This window comes from Trematosphaeria pertusa (genome assembly GCF_010094035.1).
Source record: "Trematosphaeria pertusa strain CBS 122368 unplaced genomic scaffold BU26scaffold_3, whole genome shotgun sequence".
NCBI lineage: Eukaryota > Fungi > Ascomycota > Dothideomycetes > Pleosporales > Trematosphaeriaceae > Trematosphaeria > Trematosphaeria pertusa.
In genome coordinates, this window is record NW_022987214.1 from 702,721 (window position 1) to 729,010 (window position 26,290).

The window sequence follows — 26,290 nt, forward strand, 5'->3', positions numbered from 1 at the left end:
GGAGGTTCGGCTTCGCATACGCAGCTCCTTCTGTCTCATCAAACCGTCTGGGCTTTCCTAATGACATACAATACTCCTTAGTTTCCGCTGGAGTACAAGGTGATGCCTTTGAAGTGGGAGCTGTGCTCCGACTGGCTAAGGATATCCAGGTTAATATCGAGCTTACGCCAGTCGAACTTCTCAATCTTGAAGGGCTTGATGGTAGCCGCTTCGACGAGTTCCTCGCTCAGCGGACTCTTCGTACTGTCGGGGATATTCAGGCTCCTTATCCTTTGACGTCTTTGTCTCTGCGCAACTAGTTGAAGAGGTTTCGCCCCTACCCATATAGACAAGGGCTCTAGAACGTATTAAGATCTAGTAAATAGACAAAGAACAGTATCTTAATAAATAGGAAGTTAGATTTAGAGTAATTTTTAGTAAGCTCTAAGACAAAGCTAGTAAATATTAATGCACAAACACTGCTTACATTAGGATAACGCTGCCGTACTATTATTTCAGGAGAGAGCATATTATCAACTTTTTTTTGTCTCGCCGTTGGCGACTAGTGTACAGCGAGTGATCTTTCAAAGATCGTATTCCCTCAGAGCGTTGTGGCTCTGTCCTGCCACATGGCTCCGTGAACGCCCGAGGCCCTGTGAATGCCCAAGGCTCCGTTCAACGACGACGCCTCTCTTGACGACGAAGAGTCTCTCTCTTCAATGCCCAGTACTCGCTCTCGTCTATACCTTCATCGTATGGCGTAGTATACACAAATACCTTCCAGCCGTCATCCGCGTACGTCCTCATCTGGCCATTGTCGTATAATCCCTTGTACTGTTCGTAAATCTCTTGGGAGCGTCGCCACTGCGCTGGCGAGAAGTACGCAAAGTATTGGCGGGGCCTCGGCAAGTTCCTGGCCGTGTCGGTGTTTGCGATCGTGACGACTGGCTCTGGCTTCGGGAATGTCCCGACCAATTCCTCGTAAAGACTAGGAAAGTCAATCTTTGGGTCGACTTGAAGCGGCGCATAACACGCGGGTATACGCATCGAAGAACTCTTCGGCTCCAAGGAAGATAAGCTATCGTAGCTCATCCAGCTCCAACGGGCTGTATCGGCACCCGCAGCCTCCCTCGCACAAGGTCATCCGGAAAAAAGTCGTATGGCATAGACCGAGCAACCAATATATAGTAGATCGATATCTCGCTGGATTCGTCTCGTTCTCGGCTTTGACCCGGCTCTGTACCAAGGTGGGGGGGTATAGATAAACGGTGAGAGGGCTGTGTAGAGGAGGTGTGATCCGTGGATAGGGTCCGCGGCGGTATTGTGGACCCTCGACGAACCTGACGGGTCCCCCGATCGCCTCCGTGAGGCCCGCGTCGGCCGCACTCCATGCCGTTATCGAGTACACGTCCGTGAGTTCTACGTGAGGTCAGGAAGGCGCTAGAAGCGAAATTTGCTCAGGTATTCTAACGGCTGAGCTGTTACGTCACACCGCTGAACTGTTATTGGCGCCGCTCAGGGTTTGGCATATCAACACTGGCTAATGTCTAAACCACTGTTTCTAAGCCCTCGATATCACCTACATAAAGGTCCTCCTGGAGGCCTTCACTCCCATATCCTGAAGCTAAATGCATCTGCATCGTACCCTGCGCGCGCGCAGGCTCCCATACGTAAAGCCTATTTGTCGAGTTCGGCCACCACGATGACCAATACCACGGAGCCAGTAACGTCACCGCGCAATGTGTACGAGTTCCCAATTCCGAACTCAGCGCGAGACCTGCGTAAACGGAGCCAAGAGCGCAAGGTCGCTCCAGCGCAGAAGCGAATATTGATGCTGGAATTGGTCAATTGCTAAGTCCTCGGGAATACTCTAACCTACACTTTGATATTATCTATGCAAAGGTCCTCCTAAAGGCCTTTACCTCTACATCCTAAGGCTAAACGCATTTACATTGCACTCTAAAGGTTCCCAGGCTTCCGTATGTAACGCCTAAGATTTTAATATGATTCGGGATCGCAAAATCTCGCAAGGTCGCCACTGGAGGTCGCCTGATGCTTTGAGGGTCGGGAACCTCCATCTCAGGGCCTGGGGTTCTTATCTCAATGGACAGCGACCTTGCGAGCTTCTGCGATCCCCAAACCTAAACAACTAAGAGAAACGAGACGTACAGGTAATATGGTGCACACAGTATGTACGACAGATATATAAATGAATAATATGGAACTAGCTACAATACAAACAGGTCAAGGCTGGATAATCCAGAACCCCATATCCTGCCAATCTACTTCGCGGCCCCGTTGCTGGTCGGGCAGGGGAAAGAAGCAGAGCACGTAGCAGTCGTTGTGGGCCACCACCCGAGCGCAAGGGTGGAAAGCTGATACACACCTTGCGCAAGCATGCCCGTCCGGTGCCCTCTGTGTGCGCCCTGCGTGAAAGACCTTTTCGTTCACACACCACCCTCCCCTCGCCTGCTCGCTCCTGCTGGCGATCCTGACCATGTGAACGTATGCACTGTGCTGCCTAGCCTGTTTGTCTGTATACTTCGAATTTGGCTTGACTTGGAACGCCTGCTCGAAAAGGTTTCTCAGGGGCACTTCGGTGGCCATCGGGAGGTCGGTGAAGGGTACGAAATCGGCTCCGTATTGGTTAGGGACGTGCAAAATCCACTCGATATCGTCAGCGGGGATTTCCCCCTTGCGCGGGGTCCCTTTGGGCGGGCGGCTACCCCTTCTCACCGTTGCCACGCGGCTCGGCGTGGGGGCCATTGGCTCCGTATCCCCAAGCTGAAGGGGAGCTGGGGTCACGAGGTGCGGGAGCAATTGCACACCTTCAGGACGGATAGGAGAGAGGACAGGGCTCCGTATGCCGCCTCTGACGCGCGCGGTATTGCTGGGCGCGGTGCGTGGTACGCCTTGTCTCGTCTCGAACGGGTCAACGCTTGCGGGCCCCAGAGTGTTCCGGAGCGGTGTTGCGATTGGCTTTATTGACGCTCGTGGAAGTGGGCGAGAATTAGGCTCCGTATCCAACAGCCGGAGGGGAGCCGGAGTACTATCAAAGTGTGTGGCTAGAGGAAAGCGGTGAGCATCCCCTATGATCTCTCTGATAGAGTCGAGATCATGCTGGCGGCTCCGTGCGATGGCCTTGTAGTGATTCGTGGCAGCCTCGGACCTCTCCAGGGCTTGCTCTAGCATAGTCTTATCCAGGGCCAGGCGTTCATTGTCCTCGAGGACTCGGTCCAGGCGGCTCTGTAGGTCATTGGAATTGGCGATATCCAAACCGACCTCTGGGTCGGCAGCAGTGACTTTCGCCTGGAGGTCGACGACTTCAGATCGGAGGCTCCGTTCGCTGCCCTCGGCGCTGTCGAGCTTGAGCTGCAGCTCGTCGATTTCCTCCTCCTTAGCCAGGACCTTCTCGTGCGCTGCCTTAAAGGCTGCTGTTCTTGGTCAGCTACAGGCGGCCGTCACCGGCGTCCTGACTCACCTTGAAGCACTTTGATTATCTCTCTTGCAGCCCCGAGCTTCTTGTACGCGAGGAGAGCCTCGTCGGCGAATTTGACGCACCGTTTGGCGAGGTCGTGCTTCACCATAAAGTCCTTCGGCTCCAGCGGAAGCTGGGCCATCCGCATCTTGACGGCTAGGATATGGAGCGGCTCGGTATTCATTGCAACAAAGGGAATGCAGGTGACAGAAGGATTTCAGGGTGGAGGACGAAGAGGAGGAGGAAAGATTTCGCCCAGGTGTGGTGGGACGACGTTTGCCACCTTGCCACCGTCGAGAGGGAAGGGGCACCCAGAAGCGCGCTAACCCAGAACAGAAATCCGTCAACAACGGATACGCTCAGAGTACGCAAATGGGACGACCCAATGAGGTAGATTCAGCGGATCTTCTCTTAATATCGGCGTCTTTTGAGCCCTTTCGTGCGTAGGCGTAGTCAGCATAACCTCTATAGGTTGGTGACTCGAAACGAGAAAAATCGACCCACCAATCGGCGAGGAGACAGATGTATTTGCATGAAGGGTATTCTAGCTCAGAGTGCGCTACCAGGGAGGCTCCGTGAGCTGCCCTCACCACCCTCACCCATGATCCCTCCCATAACATCCCCAATGACCGCCTCCAGCTGTGACTTTGCCACCTGTTCCCGAACTGTCGCTGCCTCAGCCCACAGTTGGAGCACTTCAGTGCGGGGGGATGCTTCAGCATCTAGTCGTGCGGCTCGTGCCTCCAAGGAGGCGACCCGGTAAGAAGCTCGGCGGAGTTCGAGGGGGTCTTTCAGAGGCTCCGTGACGTCTTCTGTCGGGTTGGCCCGGATGGTCAGCCTAGATGAGCAAGGAAGGGACGAAGAAAATGTACCAGACGTATATCCTTGAGAGAGACTTAGGCTCAGACTCTCCTGTGAAGCACCTCCAAAGCCCCCGGTGGCTCTGCGGAGGCTCTCAGCCTGCTGTCCAGGGCAGGGCGTGGTGCAGCCGCTTCTCTGTGGGGGTGTGAAAGCCTTCAAGCTCTTGAATCTGATCTGGTCGGCGGAAACGACGACGAAAAAGCGGTTTGTTGGTGAGGCTTGCGACGGATGGGCTGTATGCATTGTGCAGCTAATTTTGCCACCTGCCCGTTAAAGGGAGCCGCGCCTGTTGCGCAGTTGCCTGTGGATCTTGACTCATGTGACCGGTGCTGGCGAGCAGGTCATTTGAACTTTCCCACAACACCACAGAGTCAAAACGTCCTTTCCACCTACACACCACGCATTCGCCCGCAATGCGGTACCAAAATCCTTCTCGCAATGCAGCGGTGGCAGCCTCCGACGTGCCCAACGCCGCATACGACCTAACTCACTGTAAGTTAACCCACCCTCAGTGGAGTACTACGCCAGATCCTGGGTACGAAGCCTCGGCATGCACCACATGGCCAAACGCATGGCTACCCACTGGTCGTAGGCAGAGCCACCGCCCCAGTTACCATCTTGCTGAGCGTCTTCTGCAACGTCAGGAAAGCAACCCTTGATCTGCATTGAGACGACTCAATACAAAAGATCACTCGGGGGCAGGGGGGGGGGGTTAAGTCAAGAATTTGGTGAAGGAAGATGAGTTCGTGGTATTCAAGCATGTCCAGCTTTATGACTACCAATCACGTCATACTAATTCCACACATTCAGGAAAACGACCGATTTTCAACAAAACTTGTATGCTTTTGGTTGGAAATGTCTATCCACACTAAAAATACGAAAGGGACAAAGAATGCGCATCTGGATATCTCTTGCTATGTACGATAAAAGAAGAAAAGAAACAGTGCCAGCACTCATTGCATCACGTGCGAGCTTTATTACACCCTAGCCTGCACCTGCTGGAAGCGCATCTCATCTCCATTCACACTGGCGGCAAGCTTCAATGCCCTCAGCCCAGGAGGCACAACGGGCATCCCCGGCACCGGCGGCGGAGGCTCATCTCCACTCATCTTCCTGCGCGAGCTAGCCGATATGGAGCTTAGGGCTAGCGAGGCGCGTGGTGAAGCGGGAAGAGGCGTGCTGCTGCGTGGCGGCTGACGGCGGTTGAGATGTGCCATCGCTGCGTTCATGGCATTGGAGGCACTCACGGGCGGGGATGTGGACGAGGGAGCAGGCGGCATCTGTGGAAGCTGCGGGAGGTCTTTCGTGGGCGGAGCCGAGGGCTGACGGTGATTGAGTTGGAAGCTCTTCTCGAGTGAGGGAGTGCGGGTCCGGACGCGCAAGGGTGCAGGAGCAGGGAGAGGAGACGTGGAGCCAGTGCCCGTGTTGCCTCGGACGCGAAGGCTCTGGGTAGCGCGGTTCGAGACGACACTGGGTGTTTGTGTGTGACTGCGCGAGACAGCAGACGGTGCTTGTTGTGGGTGCTTCCCGTACGTTGCCATCAAGCTCGCGAAGTCGTACTCGGCGGGTAAGCGGCTCAGGCGACGGATGGTCGACATGTTGTCGTTGATAAAGGTTGACATGCGTCTCAGCGCAGTGCCCTGCTGTTGCATGTCGAAGGTACTTGGAGCTTGAGTGTTGTTAGCTGCGCGAGCTGTATGCATATCGGCGAGGCGCCGAGGCTGTTGAGGCACAGGATCTTGGTACACCGACATGCTCTGCGGGCTGAGCTGAAGCGTCTGCTGTGCACTGGCGAAGATCTGGGCAAAATCGACTTCGACGCCGTTAGGGCCGGGCCTAGATCGGAGACCTGGTGACAGGCCGTCACTGGCAGACATGGAAGGAGGTTTCGCGAGCACGAAGAATGAACCATCGGCGATCTTGCGGCGAACGTTGTTCCAGCGCGTGCGCGCGGGGTTGTTCTCGATTTCCGGACGGTAGATCGACTCTTGAGAGAGGGCGGCGTAGTAGGCTTCAAGACGAGCCCCGATCCTCTCAAGAACGGTCAGAAGGTAGGAAGCGAGCTTGACCTGACAAGATGCATCAGCCCAGATTCTGTTAGATCGGACAGGCCCTATGCTCACCTGCTTTGAAGACGCGGGCTCGTCCATGGATGCGATCATGTCAAAAGCGTCCATGCCTTGACCGGCCTCATCCCGGATCTGCTCGAGGAAGGACACATCCAGCTCGGTGACCGTCTGAGCGTACCGTAGGATGCCATTCTCGTGGAAACGGGCCGATTTGCTGTTGTTGGAAACAAACTGGCCGATGTGGGAGACCTCCTGCATCGCTCTCGTGGCATCAGGAGACGAGTGTGCGCGGGTGATAGTGCCGATAATATCTGGTAAGCGGACATTCGGCGCTACGGCGTTGGCCATGGTGAACGACAGCTTGAGATAGATCTCCTGGAGCTTGGCCTGCGAAAGAGTTAGTGATGAGAGTAGGGTAGTCTAAGACGGACCACTGACCCCAAATAAAGTGGAGAAGCCACCCTGCATCAGCCTGCTCTGAAACTGATAGAACTTCCGCACTCCGCCAATGTTGAACAGACCACCAGAAAACCAGATCTTTGAATCTTCTAGGATGTTATTCGCTTCGAAGTAGAGAGTGGTGAGGCTCTCGACACTGGTTCGGAGATATTGGTACCACATGTCGTAAAGACGGCTGATCTCGGAGGAGCGGAAGTCGGGCTTCATGGAGAGATGACCGATGAAGTACTTTGAGAGAAGCGATGAAACTTCGGGGTTCGTCTGCGATGGTTAATAAGACGTTGAGCGTGAAGCGGGGCATACTGACGTCGTGAGCGAGTTCATGGAAGGTCTTTGTCGCATCGAAACCGGCACTGGCCGCAACGATGAGCGTTCCACCTGGATGCATTGGGAGGAAGTCGGTAACATCGTAAACGCCGCCGTGAACCCCAATCCACATCCTTGAGCCCTTCCGGTGGCCGGTATGAGCAGCAAGCTTAGACATAGGGATCGTAGGCGTAGAGCTGGAGATGGCCCGAGGCGTCATAAAGATGTCTAAACAAATCATTAGAACTAAGTCTGCTGGATCAAGGAAGTACTTACCTAGCATGAAGCGCCGTTCCGCAAAAGCCGTAGCGAGAAGGGAGTCGGCTGTCGATTGCGTAGATGCCTGATACTTATAGATCGCCTGTTTGATGCCGGACATGACAGTTTCATACACAGATACCGAACCGCAGATGTAGAGATACCCGCCGAGCCCGCCTTGGGTCTTCGACATGACAAGCTCGGACACGAGACGGCCCTGGTCGACGATCGTCGCATCGATGTACCGGGGTTCCATGTCCTGCTCGACCAGCTCCCTCATCGCATGATCGTAGACCAAGCCTCTGCGGTCCCGCGAAAACGCGGTGTGAAGCTCCAAGGATCCTTCCTGTACAAGACCTCGAAGTTCTGCCTCGTGAACGAACTTCTCGCGGGACTGAACGCCAAGGAAGAGAATGTTCCTGCCGATTCCACTCTGGACGCGCTTCTGCCAGAACCCGCGGAAGGGCGCGATACCAGAGCCACCTGCAAACATTGCGACGGGTACGGTTGTCGAAGGAGGCAGCTGGAATTGGATCGGTCTGGACACACCAATCAACACGGCCTGATCATCTGCAGCGTCGCAAGGGTACTCCATCAGCCCAGGCGATGGGTTGAGAAAACCGCTGGACACGCCGTACAATGGCAAGGCCGGTTGCACGCCGTGGAAGATTGGATCGCGTGGGGTTTCGGTCCGAGATACAGTGAGATCGATCATGCTCGGGAGGAGTTCGCTCGAAGAGTTGGAGATGGAGTACGTCCGAGGTACCTCAAGCGAGATGAGTTTCGGCAGCCAGGCGAGGTTATAGAGATCGAAAGCGCGGTCCCAAATGTCTTGCGGTACCTCCGCAATGGCGGTCTGGAGAAGATCACCTACGCTTCCCTTCACTGGCCATTCGTTCGAAGCGAGGATTTTGAGCGTGGTTTGACAGGAGGCCCGGAGCATTTGATGGATCTGTGACGATTTAGCACGAAGTGGACAAGCGGGTAGAGGATTCCTACTTGGAGTACGAGCTCCTTCGTCAGAGGCGCCAGGTGACCTCTCTTCAGGATGTCTCTCACTGTTAAGCCGCCGCTATGGACTTTGGATACAATCTCAATGTGCTTGGAAAAGCGGGCCCATTCAGAGCCTTGCTCGACCGGGACAATGACATCCCACATCTCCTCAAGTCCCAAAGCCGCTGCGACCTTGGCCGTCTCGTAAGACGGGTTGACTGGCATTACAGCCAAGCGATCGCCTAGTTAGACGTTAGCTTTCATTCCACGGACTTTGCACGTATTGATGAGAGAAACATGGAGTAGGCGTACCTGGCTGAAAGGTGATCCCTGTGTTATGCAGGTCGAAGGACACCATTCCGGTAGACCTATTGGGGTCGTGATCAATGATCTGCCGGTCGAGGATGCGGGCCTGGAAACGGCATTCTTCAAAACTTCCGCGCATCTGATGAGGTTGGACCTTCACTTCGCCGCGATAAGGATCCAGTCGCTCTTTCATCGAGTCGGATAGCGTCCGATGCACTTCCTCCCAAGCCCTCCCGTCAGAGTCCCCTGCACCTGCGTTCCCGTTCGTCTCCGTCCGACCGGTCTTTCCGACTATTTCTAAAAAGCCGAAGACTTTATAACGGTGAGTGCCCATGAACCCTCGCTCGCCGGCATACGACTCGATAATGCCCTCTAGTACTCCTTCAAGCCTCGGGTCGCCGCTAGCCTTTACGAACTCTGGCACTCGGTAATGGTTCTCGATCGCAGCTATAAATGCTCGGATGTTCAGCGGCAGCCATCGGCGGAGGTGGATTGCCTCGACACCAAGAAAGGACGTATACTTGGTGCGACCGATGAACGCGTCCATGAGTAGGAACAGCGGAAGGGCGAGGCCAGAAAGCGCCGGTACGCGTTTCGAGAGAGGTGCGCTGAACTTTGCGTATCGTTGTCCCCATTCGACGGGGTTGGCGAATTGCTCACCAGCGTTCGGATTGACGCTGATTTTATGAAAAACGTAGGCCAGCTGGTCAACAAGTTCCTTGAGCTTGACCATCTCTCGGAGAAGCGTTTCTGTGTCGCGGTTCATGACTGCCTCCTGGCAGCGAGTAACAGTCTCGATGCCCGTCTGAAAGCAGCCGTGAACTTCTGCCATACATAGTAAGAACATGGCTTCCCCACGGTCATTGAACACCTGAGTATGTTAGTAGTCCTCAGTAGAATTAGACCGGGTCACTTGCCGGCCACCGTAGATCCATGTTCTCGGTGCGAGCAACGTAGGGTTGAACGCTCGTTGGATCTCGCAGCTTGTAGTTGTAGATCGATACATCGAATTGTGTCAGGTGTGGTAAAGCCCGACCCATCCTTGTGCACACTTGCCTCAGCGGGATGGCGATGTTCCTTGGTATACCTTTTGTCTCCTCCTCCTCATCGTCGTCACCGTGGATATTCTTGAACGCGCCCTGTGGTGCAACAACGTTGACACCTTCGTTACCATCGTTCATCTCCTCGTACCGGTAGACGCTGGCCAGAATGCCCAGGCATACTGTAGCCGCCCACAAAGCTCGGTCGGGGATGACGTCTGGTGTCCCGTATACTAGTGGGAGGGCGAGGATCGAGTTTCGCATGTTACCTCGTGCCACAACACCAGGCATACGTTCGCATAGGTCGGACCACACTCGGCCGGGAGATGCTCGAAGTGCGACAGGCGCATCGGATGGGTCCGGTGGGAGGAAGCCGAATCCTGAGGAGAGGTAGCCGTCCTTCCAACCAGTCTGCGGGCCAATCTCTTCTGCTCGCATCAAGACCCGCCGTGCTGGTGCCCCAAGGGCAAAGGCGAGCAAGTCATCGTCCTCTGGTTGAAGGTTGTCTGCGTTCTTTAGACCTTTCGTGACTTCGCGCGCTGGTGCTTCGGGCATCAGCATTTCGTTCAGGGCTTTGCGCTCTTTCTCATGGAGGACGGTAGTGTCATCGGAACCCTTGAGCATGTTAGAGAGCGGAAGTAAATGGCACATGTCAACTCACATCTGAGTAAACTGATGGCGCTCTCAGATTCGGCTGAAAAGCAGCAAAGGCACAACCACGCGGTCCAACACGACCTGCTGGACAGGCTCCTCCAGAGGCCGAGCCACTACGTCCGCTCACAGGACAAGCTCGTACCGACATGGCGATTATTGCTGGTCTGTTATCAATAAAAGAATGGAAGGGTTCGCGACCGGCGCCGGATTAGAACTTATGAGTACGGCACCGGGCCTTAAAGAATGAACGTTCAACGAGAGAAGGTATTAGAGAATGTAGACAACCTGCATGTACCGGAGGAGATTGAGGCTAGAGGAGGCTCTTATTTTACTCTCCACGGTCCGCTCACCTGAGCTCTGGCCTATTCGTTCCACTTGGCCCGACTAGTCGTCCGACGTCTTGCCCAGTGGCTAGAATCAGCCATTGCAGGGCCTACCACGACGGTGATCGAGTTCTTCGTCCTTGTGACAGCCTTTCCGAAGACGGGCATGTCCACGTACGCCTAAGGCTGCCGAGCGCTAGGCGGCGGGCTCATAGTGGCCAGAGCCACGTGCGGTGGAGCCATAGGCGAAGACCTCATGTCAAGAATGTCAGAGAGAAAGCCAACAGCGCCTGGAAAGCTTGGAAACGACGTTCATGATGGCCGCGGCACGGCTGGCGCTAGTGTTTTGCGGCGCCCGTCCAGACAGCCAAGACCCGGGCGCACATCGTGGACGGCTGTAACCGACGGACAAGGGGTAGCATCCAAGCTCAAAATCTTTCCGCAGCGAACAGGAATTCGAGGCGGCCTCGGCCACATCCATTCTCAGCCTCAGGTGCAAGGTCTAAAAGGCTGGGATCGGCAACCGAACCCGGGGATTCCTGAAACAAGGAGGCCTAATGTTCCTCATCCAGGCCCCCGCCAAGTGCTAAGAAGCCTCAGAGCTGTACGAGGCGCACTTCGACGGCACTCCTTCATAGAAATGCGCGATCCATGTCATTCGCCGGAGGACTTTTGTTTGCACGACGCTGCTGGCGACTGGCTGCTCCTGAGGCAGGCGAGGGGAGGGCTTTGACGACGTGCAGGAAGGCAATTGGCATTACGGAATGTAAACATTCAGGAATGAGAGAGACGCGCGTCAACCGAGGTGCATAGGGTGACTCTGAATGCAAATGACACAGACAAGAGAAGCGAAGAATAGGAGGTAGTATGCTCAGGAGCTTGTGTGACGAAGTGGAGTCGAGCACGGGCCAGGGAAAAGTGCCCAGCAGTCCGCTCCCGTTAGACCAATCATCATGAGGAACTGATTGTATTTCCGCTCACAGCCAATCACATCTCGCGGACTTTCGAAAAGTATCTGTATTTGATAGCACGAGCATGAGTTCTCAAGACATGTCCCGTGCCCGCTGAGTAATTACACATCGATACCCTAATGACTGATCCAGCAAGCTATCCTTCGCTATCTACGGAGTAGTCGTTCTACTGAAGAGGATTCTGGATCTTCACTACCCAAGCACCGCGCTCGATGGTATTGATTAGAATATAGCCACTTGGATAATTCGCATAGGAACTCCAAGTCCCCACATACTCCAATGTCCCTCCACCTCTCTGATTATCGTCTTCAGGATACACATCAAACCACGCGACTTCGTGCACGCCTCGACCCGTCGGATCAGACGGGATGGAGGAGATGTCAAGCACGCTAATACCAGCGCCATAGTTGCTTTGGTATGAGTAGTTGCCAATGATGTACTGGTTGTGGTCGATAGTAACGCGGGGCCCTTGATAGTAGCCTGTTTGCTTTGGGTGCTCTAGGTTTCGGATATCCCAGATGAAGGTGACGGGGCGTCCGTTGGCGGCCGGTCCTCGGCCTTCGCGCTCGTCGAGCTCGTCGTCCATTATGAGGAACTCCTGGTTGCTGGGATCTAGGACCCAGCCTTGGTGCGTATAAGTGGCGCCTTCGTACGAAGTGACGGAGATCAGCTCGGGCCACTTCTTGTCGGTCACATCGTCTAGTGGTGATCAGTGGTTGCTGCTCTGAAAGGGTAATAAGGACTTACAAATGGTCAGCGAGTCCTCGTTGTAGCCGTAGCAGATCTCACGGTCGAGATACTCTGTATCTGGACCCTGAAAAACGTCAGCTTTGAGTACGCGGATGCAAACGGGACACTAACTCGGTAAATGAGGCACTGAGCATCGTGGACGTATCCGTCTTGCGAAGCACTACAGCCGAGTTAGCCATTGTATAGTCCATACTTCCAGAACCAGGGAGCTCACCACCCAGGGTTCTTAGGGTTTGAAGGATCACTTAGGTCCAGGAAGATGAGACCGCTTCTGCAAGTATCATTGCGGGGTTGAGCGCCAACGACGTAGGCAAAGTCCGTTTCATCGTTAGCGAGGACGTTGTGAGAACGACCGAGCGGCAGCTTGTTCCAGTGAGCCGTGAGGTCTGTGGCGGGGTCGAAAGTAACGGGTCCGTTGCGGTAGTCGATATCCAAAAGCTGATCGCAAAATGGTCAGCCAAAGCGTCTGGTGGGTACGTAGGTCCAATTCCAGCATGCTAAGCTTTTACCTACGGAAAGCTCCTCCTGGGAACCTTCAAGTCCTAAGACATGCTATAGTTAACTTCCCCAACCTTTGTTGCGGGACATCTGCTGAGTGTATCGCCACTTTTGCAGGTGAGAATGGAGAGAGGCTACCTTTTTCAGATCAAAGATTTGGATACCGTGGCCCGGCTCTTCGCTTCCTACAATGATGTAGTGTTTGAAAGTCCGGATTTCTCTCCATCGGCTTGGCGCAACACCCAGCGTTTGGGGTAGACGTCCAAGATACCGGAGCTTCCCGGCGTTGGTGATCTGGCGAGTTAATTAGTACGATATACAGGTTTATTAACGTGGGCAGTTTACCTCCGCGAAAGCTGCACCATCTCCTTGCGCTATGACGGCGAACTCACGCCCATCATCGCTTACCCACCCCCAGGAGCTGGATCCGAGACCGACAGAGCTTCCGAGATCGGTATGCGAGAGGAAGTGATGCAAATTTACCTATACGACCTAATGAGTATAGTTACTATGAGCGGACGATAAGCACGGGAAATACTTGCATTGTTGCATCGGTAGAAGTGGTCATTTTGACCCCGGAATGGGATCACCTTGCCATCCTTGCACTGGGCAAAGTGTAGCTCTTGGTAGTATGGACCTTCGGCCGAGTTTAATACACCCATCTCCTGCTCCTGCTGCAGCTGCACCGCTTTAGCATCCATGATCCTTTGGTGGATCACGCCAGAGTCATAGAGTTCGGCAGCGCGAACCGGGTCCTTGGGCATCTCCTTTGCGTAAACTATGGCCATAAGGCCAACAAGTGCCGTAGAATACCTCATCTTGACAGGGATTGATAATGCAATCTGCTCGCGCACGAGAAAGCCAGTTCATGGGGGCAGCCTGGCTTTTGAATCTGAGCCCAAGCCCGTGGAACATCCATATTGCGTCTTACCAATAGACCCGGCAATCGCCATCTAGACATCCGACGACCAGGGAAAGGGGGGCATTGTAAATCAAGATAACTTCATCGGGCAGGTGGACTGTTTCCTAAGGCGGCTCCAAGAGCACCGATCTAGGAGAAGGCTCGGGCTGAGGCTCGTGATCCTGGCACAGTATTTTCCACCTTCTTCAAATACTTCGGCTGATCAAGTGGGACTACTTGGCGGAGCAATCCAAGCCTTCGATTAAGCGGGGAAGGGGCATTTTGCGATTGCACCGCATGCTCGTTGAGGCGCAGTTGTCCGTATCGTTTGCCAAGACGATAATTTTCGAGTGACAAGCCGGTGCAGTGCCGTGCAAGGTCGAACTGATTGTTGAAGAAAGAAGATGGAAGAGGGTTTAGCTGATTTGGGAAGGTAGAATTGGAAATGACTGTAGGTCGATATTAACGTAAGAGGTTCAAGAATCTTGGCGCCTTCGAAAGTCTTAGGTATTCGCCTGCAGTCAGCATTGCAATGCTTGGCCAATATAGGAGTTCAGAAGTAGGACAGAGGGAACACGTGGAAGGATACCACATTCCCATCCCTACACAGGTATACTGCATGTCGGATCTGGGCCCGTTTCTAGACCTCGATTAACGATGCGCTCGATCTTCTCCTAGGACGGGTTCGACATCTAGAAGCACCCGACGTATTCGGGCACTGCAGACGGGCGCTAACCTCATTCAGTACGGAGATCCCAGAGGTCCAACGCAAGGAGCTGAGTGTTAGGGCACAGTACCTGAGACCGGCCGCAATTCCGCGGTGTGCTTCTAATGTCTGTTCCACGCCAGTCGTAGGGAAGTCAATCCGGTCCAGACCGGCGAGCTTCGACCTCCCCTTGCTATTCTTGTTAAGAAACTTGCAAATCATCCAGATCAAGCATTGTTCTGAAAGTGGAACATGAATTGAGTCGCTTCCTTGAGCACAGAAACCCAACGAATGAATAGCGCATAGCTGCTATTCACCAAACTTTCTTTCTTACTCCAAAATGGCCAGAGTCACTTTAGATTCCCAGATATTTCCTTCCTCGACGTGAGCTCACTGCTTCTTGTTCTGCGAATAAATGAAGTTCGCCGCCACAGGCACCAGCTCGTTTTCCTTCGCCCAGTCCCGCACACCACCTCCCTCCTCACCAGTACCCCAATGTTGCCTATCCTTCGGCTTGCTCAAATACAAGGGCTCCGTTGTCCCATTTTTCGGCGCAAATACTAAGAAGACATACCGGTGCTTCCCCGTCTTTGGCGGCGGTCCCGGTGGCTTGTATTCAACAACATCATCTGGGCTGCTGCTCCTCTCGTATTCTGCGGTTTCGAAAAAGGGGACAGGAAGGATGGAGACGGTCTTCTGGGAGACCGACACGTTTGCGGCGATCCAATGGCACATTTCTGACCATTCGGGGTTGTCGCGGGAGGGCGCGTCGGGGTCGGTGAGAGTGATAACGTAGGTCATGTTTGTGGATGCCAAGGTTTCGGGGCTGGTATCGTCATGGAGGGTGATGGAGGGTTGGTTTTGGACGTGCTTCGGTTTGACGGTGTTTCCAAGGTCGGCGCTCTTTTTGGACCAGTCCACGGATAGAGTCAGGGAGGGAAGGAAGTCATCGACGACTGCCGTCATGTTAGCCCTGGAGATTGGAGTCTGATGTGAGAGGAGAAGTGATGTACCTGTGGGAATGATTTCTGCTTTCTTGAGTCTGTTGTAGTTAGCGTGAACTGAATGTATTTGAGGGATTGCTTGCTCACTCAGCCCGAACAGCCTGCACATTCTTCGATAAGGTGGGCTTTAGAGGCTGCTGCTCTGTTGGGAGAGCAATCGCTGTGCTGAAGAGCTGGAGTAGCTGCAGGCTAGCCACGGCGGCGGAGATTTGAAGAAGCATTGCTGCTGTAGGTTTGCGGATTTTACTCCCCAACTTAATAAAAAGTCAAGAGTTGAACCAAGTAAAGCTACTGCTCAATTTAAGGGCTCAATTGAGCATGCCCCGGAGTAGAATGTAGAGAAGAGATGATGTCGCGTGAGGAGGCTCGTTTCGTGATGGAGCTCTCCCCGCGCGTTGTCGTCATTCGTGCCTCACTTCGCAGATCAACCAACCGGTTTGGGAAATAAGATCTTATTGGACAGCAACGGCTACGAAAGGAACAACACTCCATCGTTACAAAGGAGTGAGATACAACATGATGATGACGGTCTAGAAGGGTATTCGCAAGAGTGATAGCAGAAAACAACCATAAAGAAGACTCCAAGCGAATGATGATGAACACCAGCTTGGAACGTTTCGGCCCCCAAAGGATGATGCCTAGCACGATAAGGTGAAGTAGGGCCGTATTGTTCCAGATGCGGTAGCTTGAGTATTATCCTGCTGGGGTTCTGGTGTCGGGACTGCGCGCTCACGCCAGCGCAGCGCTAGAAAAGTCGTTGCTAGTCGCGACAAAGCCCATGTTTGTCGCTACGTTGTATTCGGAGAGCGCCTGGGCGTTCAGGTCTGTCATCGTCCCAGTGCAGTCGCTGAGCATGACGCAATCCCATCCCCAGGAGTATGCGTCCGATATAGTCCCAAAAACACATTGGTCAGTGTTGACTCCGGCAAATAGTAAGGTCTTCTTGAGTGTCGTCCGCAGGTATTCGTGGAGCGGCTCGGCAGTAGACCACAGTCCACTCATGCGGGTCTTGTCGAAGAAGAGGTCACCTAGTTGAGCGGCAGCCTTCAGCGGTTCGTACAGCTCCGCGTTCCAGGTGCGCTTGAAGAGGCATCCCCCTTGGCTCTCGGGAAGCCGGGCGCCCAATCCGACGTGCCATCCCAAGCAGCTTGTTGAATCCTCTTTGCACGGCTGGAGCCATGACTTTGCAAGTGGTGATCCGTGATTCCCCAGCTGAGCCATGCGATCTGGATACTCTCTTTTCGGCACCGGCAAACAACCTTCAAGATGGGATCAACTGCTGCCAGGCCTGCCGCATGGTCACGGTAGATTGGATGGAGGAAGTAGTTCTGCATGTCGACAATGACCAACACGGAAGTTTCGGGATTGATTATGAATCCAGTGTGGTTGCGGATTTGCTCGTCGCACTCGATGACCATCCTCCGTGCGGATCCTCTGGAGAGATCGAACTTTTTGGTGGCTGGGAGATAAAGCCATTGGTCGTCTCCACCACCAAACGGTATCTGCGCTCTGTACAGGATGTTCCCGATGGTGGTTTTGTCCTATTCTTCTTCGGTGTAGACTTCGGCAGCTTCAATAGCCATCTATTCCTGTCGTGGTGATTTCGCGCAGACAAAGAAGACTAGCCTATAGTGTAGGGCTCTCGACAGCGAGGTTGTAGACGAGAAATGAGAACCTACCTGTCCTTCGTATTGCTCTGCAACCGCGCTGTATCTGTTTGTTGGCAGGCCGGCCTAATAACGGCCTTATCACCCGGATAGGCTTGCGTCGGAGACTGTAGAAGCTTGATCATGGGACCCTCTGGGACGGATGCCATGCCATGATAGTTGCCTTCGCCTGCGCTACGCCGAGAGGCAAGATAAAGCAGTTTCCTAACTGCGCAAGCTAGTCGATGCCCGACGTGAACGCATCGGACGGCTCAATGTCCCCATTTGGGGCAGCTGAATCGGCTTTGGGATACTGAAGCGGGAGGGGAGTCAAGCCCGTGGACACCGCGCGGTCAGGTGCACCCGCAAGGCTGTCAACAGCGTTCCGATGACGAAACAAGGATGAGCTGCCGTCACTCTGCGCTGTCGCAAAAACAGCGGTCCACATAGACGACGCGACCACGAGCGTGTTCGCGGCTAGGGGAGGATGCACTGCTTCAGGAAAGTAGCTGGCGACTCCTTTATGCGTGAGGCATGCGGTGTTGAAACGAGAGATTAAAAGGAGTTTGGCGAGTGTGTCCCAGGTCGGGAGGGCTGCTTGCACGTGACGACTCTACTAGCGCGGAAACCTGCTCAGTTCGCCATGACGACGAAGCATCAACTTCGCGACCTTGTTCCAACGAAACAAAGTCAGGGGCCCCTATTCCTCCCGGGCCATCTATTCATCCTCGAAACCACCGCGCCATCGTCATCTCCCGCTAGAGACTCGAACGTCGCCAAAACAACCCTTGTTTATCTGTTTGAGGACAAGCCAGGCAGGGCAGGCGCACCGCACCACACACATCGGCCAGCGTCATGGCTTCGCTGGGTGAAGAGCTGCTCAGCATCGTCAACCGGCTGCAGGATCTGGTATTCAACACCATCGGAAATGACTCCTTGGATTTGCCCCAGATTGTACGTCTGCCCCGCCCCTTCTGGCGCACACCGCGCAGTAGAGCAGACTTCCGCGCGACGCCCACATCTGTTGAAATTTGATACTAATTCTAGTAGGTGGTCGTAGGATCACAATCGTCTGGCAAGTCGTCCGTCCTCGAGAACATCGTCGGCAGAGATTTCCTCCCCCGAGGAAGCGGCATCGTCACCCGGCGGCCACTGATTCTGCAGCTCATCAACCTTCCGAGCGACCGTGAAGACAGGCCCGATTTCGACGAGATACACGTCCCACACACGCCGGCAAGCGTAGCAGGACAGCACGAATGGGCTGAATTCCTCCACATTCCGGGACGGAGGATCTATGACTTCGCCGAGGTTAAGCGTGAAATCGAATCAGAGACAGCGCGGATCGCAGGAAACAACAAGGGCATCAACAGGCAGCCCATCAACCTCAAGATCTACTCTCCGCACGTCCTCAGCTTGACGCTGGTTGACTTGCCCGGGCTGACAAAGGTTGGTGAGGGGAAGCTCAAAAGCCAGATAGAAGCTAACAGCTGCAGGTACCCATCGGCGACCAGCCCACGGATATCGAGAAACAGACCCGGAACCTGATCACCGAATACATTGCGAAGCCGAACAGTGTCATCCTCGCCGTCTCCCCCGCGAACGTCGACCTCGTCAACTCGGAAGCGCTCAAGCTCGCTAGACATGTAGATCCCATGGGCAAGCGGACCATCGGCGTCCTCACGAAGTTGGACCTGATGGATCACGGAACAAATGCCCTGGATATCCTCTCTGGGCGCGTGTATCCGCTCAAGCTTGGTTTCATAGGCATCGTCAACCGCTCGCAACAGGATATCCAGAGCGGCAAGTCGTTGGCGGATGCTCTGCAAGCTGAGCGTGACTTTTTCAGGCATCATCCCGCATACAGGAATATGGCCAACCGCTGTGGTACACAATACCTCGCCAAGAGCCTCAACCAGACGCTCATGGCGCACATTCGAGACCGGTTACCCGATATTAAAGCCCGGTTAAACACCCTAATGGGACAAACTCAGCAAGAGCTCGCAAGCTATGGAGATGCCGCATTTACTGGGAAGGAACACAGAGGCTCGTTAATTTTGCAGCTCATGACCCGCTTCGCCTCCTCCTTCATCGCCTCCATCGATGGTACTTCTGCGGAAATCTCAACAAAGGAGCTGTGTGGTGGTGCTAGGATTTACTACATCTTCAACTCGGTCTTTGGCAACTCGCTTGAGCAGGTGGATCCTACACAGAATCTCTCTGTCCTCGATATCCGGACAGCGATCCGTAACTCCACTGGTCCCCGCCCTAGCCTTTTTGTTCCAGAGCTCGCATTCGACCTCCTCGTGAAACCTCAGATCAAGCTTCTGGAGATCCCGAGCCAGCGCTGCGTCGAGCTAGTGTATGAGGAGCTCATCAAGATATGTCACACCTGCGGATCTACCGAGCTAAGCAGGTATCCCCGGCTCCAAGGCAAGCTGATTGAAGTCGTTTCCGACCTCCTCCGAGAACGACTCGGTCCTTGCGCAACTTATGTAGCGTCACTCATCGACATTCAGCGGGCATACATTAACACGAATCACCCGAACTTCCTTGGCGCGGCTGCTGCTATGTCCTCGGTCATTAACGACAAGGAGCAGAGGGAGAAGAAGATTGCCCTTGAAGCTGAGAAGCGTAAGCGTGAGAGGCGGAGGCTAAAGGAACTGAATGGCGTGAATGGCACTGAGGTGCCTGAGAACGAAGAGGAGGCCGACGCTCCGACAGAGAAGACGCTCCCGATCCGAAAACACCATCCTCAGGCCAGCCGCAGTATGTCGCCAGCAGTCGGTCGCTTGATGAATGGATCTCACAGTCTTTCAGGTGCCTTCAATGGCAGCCGAGCACGATCACCCCCGCCACTTGGCGGAGCCGGATCCGCTCGTGACAGCTTCCTAAACTATTTTTTCGGCAAGGATGGCGGCCTGCCATCAAGCGCTTCGGTGGCACAAACCTCTTTGGAGAATCGACCCGGTAGCAGACATGTCAGCCAGAACATTGAGCCCAGCATCGGCCAGAGCTTCCGGAGAGGCGACACCCGGCAACCCGCCCATGTCTTGGAGATGGTGCCTGACGACTACGACATGACTAGCCCGATAAGAGACTCGTACGAAGGCGGATTCGTAAGTCCAACCAAACCTCCACCTGGTAACCATATCACTAACCATTCTCAGCCGTCGGAGGCCGACTCAGCGCCTGCTATGACTGAACGGGAAGCTCTAGAGACGGAACTCATCCGTCGTCTCATCTCGTCCTACTTCAACATTGTCCGCGAAACCATTGCAGACCAGGTGCCCAAAGCCGTCATGCATCTGCTCGTCAACCACTCCAAGGACGTTGTCCAGAACCGGTTGGTCAGCGAGCTTTACAAGGAAAACTTGTTCCAGGAGCTACTCTACGAAGACGACACCATCAAGGCCGAGCGCGAGAAGTGCGAGAAGCTGCTCAAGACATACAAGGAGGCAGCCAAGATTGTAGGCGAGGTGCTATAACCGAATCGCCCGCTTGTATGGATCCCACTGTAGGTTTAAAAGTTGTGTGAATAGCTTGCTCCGCTTGGTCATGGCTTATCTGGCGTTTGGAGGCCGCTTGTGGATATTGCATCTTTGGCCTTCTTTCGCATATTTCTACTCTTCTGCCACTTCCTCTCTCAGACGGGGTGGCAGGGCGTTTGATGGGCTCCACTTGGCAAGCACTGATCTTTGGATTTGGAGATGGATCGAGGAGGGTAATGGGTGTACCATATGTGCGATGAGAGATGCAGCGCGTGTATAGAATATACAACTCACATCAAACCCACTGGATCTTCCGAGTAAGCATGTACTATTCGAACCACACCAGAGTCTATATTGTACATAAGGTACAAGAATACAAGAGGTGACGTCTCGCACTCTGGCCCTCTGCGTTTACATCATCCTCGCGATTCCCCGTTGCTAGGCCGCTATATTCACCCAGACACATGCCAAACAAAAGAAAGCATCTCGCAGCTCATTTCTCATCCGTGATTCCGAGGAGCGTGTTCAGATCGGCGTTGGGGTCATTGGGGTCTGCTTTCGCTGTAACAAAATGTCAACTGATGTCCTTTATATCCCAATTTTCCTCCGCTCTCATCCATCTGCCACATTGGAGGTTGGAAGGGGGCTGGTCTGACGTACCACCAGACGCTGGTTTCGGCTGTTCTGAAGGATGTATCTTTGCCCACTCCGCCTTGGCCTGCCGGATCAGCGACTCCTTGTGCTCATATTCCTGCTGTTTCTGCTGTAGTCGCTCGCGCGACCTTATCGACATTTGGTGGGAGAGGCCGTAGAAGAGGCCGAAACCGAGGGCGGACCATCGGAGGACCTGTTGTTCATCTCGTCAGCTTCCATCGCACATCTCTGAAGCTTCGCATGGTACGAAATAGCTCCAAAAGGACAATTGAAGCGCTTTGGATAGGGTAGGCGTACATTGACCCCCACAGAAGTAGACATCGTGACCGTCGTTGCTGGGAGCTGCGACAGCGGCGCTCTCGTCCCTAGCGTTCCAATGGCAGAGGATCCGGATCTTCGAAGTCGGCAGACCGCGATGGAGCGTCTGGAGGTGTTGTGCGGGCGCGCGGCGTCGGGGTGGTTGGGGCGTAGCTGTGAAAGTTGAGGTTGCTGGTCGCGGTTCATCCCGACGGAAATCTTGCTCGCGGAGGCTGTTCCCGAAGTTGGGCCGAGGAGTCCCTGGTTGCTTGGCGCGTTTTAGGGGAAGCGATGAGAGGGAGACTGGTCTGTTTACCTTCATTTTCTTCATTGGGTTTATGGCGAGAGAGTGAATCTAGACGGATATAGCTTCGCATATACTCTTTACGACCTGGACTTGAGGAAGGCAGTCCGAGACTGTTGACAGCTACCTCCGCACTCCACATGGAGTCCACCACAATGCAGCAGCGGCGCGAGGAAATCCTCGCAAAGAAGGCCAAGCTCGAAGAGTTGAAGCGGCAGCGCCTGCTGCGGAAGGAACAAAACCAGGCCCGGCAGTCGATAGGAAGCCCGTCGCCATCAGAAGTACGGCATCTCCAGGAAGCTCCCAAACAGACAAGCACCGCAACTGACAGCTCCACTACAGGTCCTACAACCGACGCCGCGGCGCACAGATAACGATAAACGCGACTTAGATGATCTCATATACAACCTAGTCGGGGTCGGGGGCAGCCGCCCCAACTCTACGCAACCAGGCTCCCCCGCCGGCGGACGAGCGACGAGGCCACATTCAGTGATCAGCGCGAGCCAGCTTAGCAGCGATGGCGAGGCACCGGCTTCTACGTCATATCAAGTGCCCGTGTCGGGAATGGTGGATAGAGAGATGCAGACGCTTTCTATAGCCCCGCTAGCTACGGTCTTCGAATACGATGGCAATGAAGTGCACGCCTCGAAGAAGGAGAAGGAAGTCATCACATACAGCAAGGGCGTACAAGCGAGCATAGACTGGAGTCCGCCGAAGTCAAGGGGAGCCGGTGGAAGCGACTCAGAGAGAGATGAGAGTCCGACGCGGTCACCGCGGGCGAGCAAGCGGTTGAGCCGGAGGCAGAAAGAGAGGGATGAGGAGATTCGTGCGCAGTTGAAGAAGGAGATCGAGGAGGAGGTTAGGGCGGCACAGAAAGCGGCAGAGGCCGGAGAGATACAGGCGGGCTCGAAGGAGAATTATCCGTTCAAGACGCTCAACAATGAGGAGTTGACCGCAGTGGAGAACTCAGACGACTTCATTGAATTCGTAGAGAGGAGCACCAAGGTGCTGGAGAGAGCGCTGGACCAGCAGCTTGATTACGATATCCTGGCCGACTACGCACACGGAGGCTTGGATGTGGACGAGGAAGACGAGGGCTATGGATCAAGCGGAGCAAAGAGGGGACGGCGGATAAAGGAGATCGCGCAGTTCTGGGATGAGCGGTGGAGCAAGAAGAGGATGATTTCGGATCTGGGCTTCTCTACAAAGGTATGAATCAGTCAAGAGCTTCGAAAACCTCGGATTCGCTGACGGGCTACAGTTCCCAGAACTCGTCCTCGCTTCATACACTAAGAATCCCTCCGCTCCCCACGATCCAGACGGTCTCATTCAAGTCTGGAATCTCCACATGCACGACCGCCCCGAATACATCTTCCACGCGCAGTCCGACATCCTCACCGCGAAGTTCTCTCCCTTCCATCCAAACCTCATCATTGGCGGCGCATACTCAGGGCAGGTGCTTCTTTGGGACACGCGCGCAAAGTCGTCTCCCGTGCAGAAGACGCCGCTCACGGGGTCCGGCCATACGCATCCGGTATACTCACTGGATATTGTCGGAACGCAGAACGCAAACAATATCATCTCCGCATCGACGGACGGTGTGGTGTGTGGCTGGACAGTCGACATGCTCTCACAACCCCAGGAATTTCTCGAACTGACTTCACCTCCGCCGGCGAAGACGGATGACATGGCAGTGACATGCATCGCCTTTCCGCAATCCGACCCGACGTACTTTCTCGCAGGCACAGAAGAAGGGTCAATCTATCCCTGCCACCGCTACGACCGCGCTGGTGCAAAGGCGGGTGTCGACGGACGCGTCAAGTACGCAGGGCACGCTGCGCCAGTAATGAGCTTAGACTTCCACCCAGCAAAAGGTCAAGTCGATCTTGGTGATCTCGTCCTGAGCTCGTCCGTGGACTGGAGCGTCAAGCTCTGGAAAGTACGACCGCCAGCTGCAACAGGCCCTTCGAACGCCTCCGCCCCTGGGGCCGCCCAGCAAGTCACCCCAATCTTGGACATTGCCCGCGAAGACCTCGTCTATGACGCCCGCTGGTCGCCCGTCAAGCCCTCCGTCTTCGCACTCGTTGACGGAGCAGGTAGCCTCGAGGTCTGGGACATCAACGTCGATGTTGAAGTCCCTGTGCAGAAAGTCACGCCTAGTGATAGTAAGAGGGGCGCTTTTGCAAGCATGCCGAGTGGTCTGGGCTACATGAACAGGAGTCTAAATAAGTTGGCTTGGGAGAGGAATGAAGGGAAAAGGGTTGCAGTTGGCGGTATGGATGGCGTGGTTACCGTGTTTGAGGTGGGCGGCGACTTAGGTGGCATGGAGACGAGGGGCGAGGAGTGGAGTGGAGTCAAGAGGTTGGTAGGAAGATTGGAGGCGGTGGGCGAGGGTGTGAATGGGAAGTAGGCGCCCACAACGCGTCTGGAGAGCGGCTTGGAAGGACCACACTGGCCCTCGAACTGAAGGGCGAATGGGTGGTGATTTTGAGGCTCAGATCGATTTGGTGCGTACTTTCGCTCGAGCATTTCCTGGTGTCTGTGGTCCTGGGCGACATACCCCTTCATACCATTATTGCGAATTTGATTTTTCTATGTCTTCTAATGCTATCTTTCCAGCGCCTTCCGATGCTGATTTCGTGTCCGTTTCCTATCCGTTGCCTATCCATGTCCTATCATCATAACATACTCCATGCCCATTACATTCGGCCCTGCCGTTGCTCTAGTTTGCGTCAGCTTCTTTCTCGAACCCTGGCAGTTTCGTGGTCACTCACTTCACCTCATCGATTACTTCTTCATCCCCATCCCCACTGAGAGCCTCTTAAATCTCGCGGACTCATAGCACAAACACACCCGCGGCCCCCGCCAACGCCCCCGCAATCCCCATTCTCACATACCCCGTCGGCGCAGCAGCAGCACCTCCCGTACTCTCACTCCCCGTACTCTCCGCCCCCGCCGCTGAGCCAGTCCCACTCCCCGAACTACTCTCCGAAACCACAGTCACGCTCTGCGAAATCGGCGTCGACACCGTCGTCCCGCTCCCGCTCGGGCTTGGCAGCGTCACCGTGAAGGAAACCGTGGTGCTCTCTCCCGAAAGCGGGGTTGATTCGACGCTGATATGCGAGGGCGAGGGCGTCGGGATGAGCGTGGATGGCGTCAGGGGGTTTTGGGAAGATGGCACTGGTTGGGATGAGGGCTCTGCGGGGACGACGGTGCTGCCGAGCGGCGGGTTGGTGGAGAGCAGGGCTTCGGTGGAGGGCGCGTCGACGCTGAAGGGGGTGCCCCAGGTGGAGGTTTGGGCGGAGACGGAGGCGGATTTTAGGCCTAGCAGGGAGAGGAGGGTGGTGCGGTGGAGGGATTGTTTGCGCATTGTGGGTCGTTGGTACGGTGAAGATCGAATTTGAGAGTAGAGGTTGTAGATCGAGTTTGAGGGCAGAGAGTTTGGTTGTAGGTTCGCACGTCTCGTGCTGTGTTCCTCTCGGTGTTGAACGAAGGAAATCGTGGATACGGCCGACGAATTCAATTCCGACGTTTGGAGAAGATAAAAAGCCAGAAGAAAGATCCTCTTGAAATAAGATCTCCGATTGACGATGAGATTTCTTAAATTCTATATGTAGAATTCCGCCATGCACTCAGGCACACGCATACGGACGTCCGAAGCCCACTAAACTGTTTTCCCCACAACAGCCACGCACAGCAAGACAAACTGACATCAGTTTCTGCAGCTAAAGGGCCCTTGCATACAGACACTTCGCCGCAAGAAAAGCTCCTGGAGTCGTGGTTGGCGGACGTGCAGTCGGAGCATACGTGGTGACCTTCGGCTCTCCACGTTCAAGTGCGGACCCGACGGAGTTTATAAGGCTGAGCCTCCCTGGAGGCTGATGGGTGGGAAAGAGGCCTGAATTGGGGCGGTACAGTGCACGGGGTGAGGAATGACGATGAGAAAGCTTATGCAGGCAAGCATTGGGGTTGTGGAGTGTGGAGCGTTTCCAAGCGCGTATTTCTCCGATTCTGGCACGGGAACGGTGGTGGGTGGTTGGTTGCCTCAGGCATCCAGACACTGCAACTCTGCAGCTCGTTTTGCGGTGCGCCTCAGCCTGTGGAGGCAGTGACACATGTGCTACCACACCGACAGACAAGGTTTGAAACGCAGCTGTCAACGAGGTTGGCTGCAGGCGTCGACGCGATGCTGCAGCACTGCCAGCAAACCAAACCAAGCCAAACCAAGCAAAGCCTCCACTGTTCGTCAGTCTTCTCAGCTGTGCGACTTCAGCTCCTGCACCTGGTCTCGCTTCGAAAAACCTGGGGAGGCAACTGCATGCAGCTGAGCTCGCATTTCTGCATC

At 54.7% G+C, this 26,290-nt stretch overlaps 10 protein-coding genes across 10 annotated transcripts; 2 read left to right on the forward strand and 8 right to left on the reverse strand.

Annotated features, from left to right (window-relative positions):
• Positions 1–77: 77 nt before the first annotated feature.
• Positions 78–1,026, reverse strand: BU26DRAFT_560324 (uncharacterized protein; the record flags this gene model as incomplete). The annotated part of the gene is made up of 2 exons (XM_033832789.1): positions 78–337; positions 726–1,026. The coding sequence occupies 2 exons, from the start codon at positions 1,024–1,026 to the stop codon at positions 78–80; spliced, it is 561 nt and encodes a 186-aa protein (XP_033687981.1).
• A 1,197-nt stretch (positions 1,027–2,223) lies between these two features.
• On the reverse strand, positions 2,224–3,678 carry BU26DRAFT_601186 (uncharacterized protein; the record flags this gene model as incomplete). Its single annotated transcript, XM_033835249.1, has 2 exons — positions 3,461–3,678; positions 2,224–3,413 (listed from the first exon to the last, which is right to left on the reverse strand). The coding sequence occupies exons 1-2, from the start codon at positions 3,639–3,641 to the stop codon at positions 2,224–2,226; spliced, it is 1,371 nt and encodes a 456-aa protein (XP_033687982.1). The 5' UTR covers positions 3,642–3,678.
• Positions 3,679–4,006: 328 nt separating this feature from the next.
• BU26DRAFT_501247 (uncharacterized protein) lies at positions 4,007–4,984 on the reverse strand (the record flags this gene model as incomplete). Its single annotated transcript, XM_033826555.1, has 3 exons — positions 4,007–4,551; positions 4,712–4,800; positions 4,902–4,984. 3 exons carry the CDS (start codon positions 4,982–4,984, stop codon positions 4,007–4,009), a joined length of 717 nt encoding a protein of 238 aa, XP_033687983.1.
• A 311-nt stretch (positions 4,985–5,295) lies between these two features.
• BU26DRAFT_560327 (NADPH-ferrihemo protein reductase) lies at positions 5,296–10,373 on the reverse strand (the record flags this gene model as incomplete). The annotated part of the gene is made up of 8 exons (XM_033832790.1): positions 5,296–6,387; positions 6,442–6,774; positions 6,826–7,107; positions 7,154–7,380; positions 7,429–8,362; positions 8,410–8,645; positions 8,716–9,580; positions 9,615–10,373. 8 exons carry the CDS (start codon positions 10,371–10,373, stop codon positions 5,296–5,298), a joined length of 4,728 nt encoding a protein of 1,575 aa, XP_033687984.1.
• A 1,505-nt stretch (positions 10,374–11,878) lies between these two features.
• On the reverse strand, positions 11,879–13,763 carry BU26DRAFT_449394 (uncharacterized protein; the record flags this gene model as incomplete). Its single annotated transcript, XM_033824707.1, has 7 exons — positions 11,879–12,396; positions 12,445–12,511; positions 12,559–12,607; positions 12,662–12,885; positions 13,084–13,239; positions 13,291–13,428; positions 13,536–13,763. Coding segments are annotated over 7 exons (1,380 nt in total), but the record flags the coding sequence as incomplete, so codon positions are not given.
• A 1,179-nt stretch (positions 13,764–14,942) lies between these two features.
• On the reverse strand, positions 14,943–17,650 carry BU26DRAFT_528324 (PEBP-like protein; the record flags this gene model as incomplete). The annotated part of the gene is made up of 4 exons (XM_033830843.1): positions 14,943–15,594; positions 16,290–16,658; positions 16,688–17,097; positions 17,549–17,650. 4 exons carry the CDS (start codon positions 17,648–17,650, stop codon positions 14,943–14,945), a joined length of 1,533 nt encoding a protein of 510 aa, XP_033687986.1.
• Positions 17,651–17,863: 213 nt separating this feature from the next.
• Positions 17,864–21,033, forward strand: BU26DRAFT_449399 (uncharacterized protein). Its single transcript, XM_033824708.1, has 4 exons — positions 17,864–18,156; positions 18,253–18,648; positions 18,696–20,318; positions 20,370–21,033. Exons 1-4 carry the CDS (start codon positions 18,058–18,060, stop codon positions 20,685–20,687), a joined length of 2,436 nt encoding a protein of 811 aa, XP_033687987.1. The 5' UTR covers positions 17,864–18,057; the 3' UTR covers positions 20,688–21,033.
• On the reverse strand, positions 20,914–21,502 carry BU26DRAFT_515373 (uncharacterized protein). The gene is made up of 2 exons (XM_033828049.1): positions 21,351–21,502; positions 20,914–21,251 (listed from the first exon to the last, which is right to left on the reverse strand). Exons 1-2 carry the CDS (start codon positions 21,481–21,483, stop codon positions 21,184–21,186), a joined length of 201 nt encoding a protein of 66 aa, XP_033687988.1. The 5' UTR covers positions 21,484–21,502; the 3' UTR covers positions 20,914–21,183.
• A 449-nt stretch (positions 21,503–21,951) lies between these two features.
• BU26DRAFT_449404 (WD40 repeat-like protein) lies at positions 21,952–24,850 on the forward strand. The gene is made up of 3 exons (XM_033824709.1): positions 21,952–22,226; positions 22,288–23,154; positions 23,207–24,850. Exons 1-3 carry the CDS (start codon positions 22,086–22,088, stop codon positions 24,353–24,355), a joined length of 2,157 nt encoding a protein of 718 aa, XP_033687989.1. The 5' UTR covers positions 21,952–22,085; the 3' UTR covers positions 24,356–24,850.
• On the reverse strand, positions 24,607–25,315 carry BU26DRAFT_560334 (uncharacterized protein; the record flags this gene model as incomplete). Its single annotated transcript, XM_033832791.1, has 3 exons — positions 24,607–24,667; positions 24,720–24,755; positions 24,843–25,315. The coding sequence occupies 3 exons, from the start codon at positions 25,313–25,315 to the stop codon at positions 24,607–24,609; spliced, it is 570 nt and encodes a 189-aa protein (XP_033687990.1).
• Between the last annotated feature and the right edge of the window lie 975 nt (positions 25,316–26,290).

Bases quoted from the DNA above. Each gene is read 5' to 3' on its own strand.
- BU26DRAFT_449399 (XM_033824708.1), top strand. From the start codon at position 18,058: ATGGCTTCGCTGGGTGAAGAGCTGCTCAGCATCGTCAACCGGCTGCAG. The intron at 18,157-18,252 runs GTACGTCTGCCC...TAATTCTAGTAG, and splicing joins CCTTGGATTTGCCCCAGATT to GTGGTCGTAGGATCACAATC. The intron at 18,649-18,695 runs GTTGGTGAGGGG...TAACAGCTGCAG, and splicing joins ACTTGCCCGGGCTGACAAAG to GTACCCATCGGCGACCAGCC.
- BU26DRAFT_515373 (XM_033828049.1), bottom strand. From the start codon at position 21,483: ATGTCGATAAGGTCGCGCGAGCGACTACAGCAGAAACAGCAGGAATAT. The intron at 21,252-21,350 runs GTACGTCAGACC...ATTTTGTTACAG, and splicing joins GCCGAAACCAGCGTCTGGTG to CGAAAGCAGACCCCAATGAC.
- BU26DRAFT_449404 (XM_033824709.1), top strand. From the start codon at position 22,086: ATGGAGTCCACCACAATGCAGCAGCGGCGCGAGGAAATCCTCGCAAAG. The intron at 22,227-22,287 runs GTACGGCATCTC...GCTCCACTACAG, and splicing joins GAAGCCCGTCGCCATCAGAA to GTCCTACAACCGACGCCGCG. The intron at 23,155-23,206 runs GTATGAATCAGT...GACGGGCTACAG, and splicing joins ATCTGGGCTTCTCTACAAAG to TTCCCAGAACTCGTCCTCGC.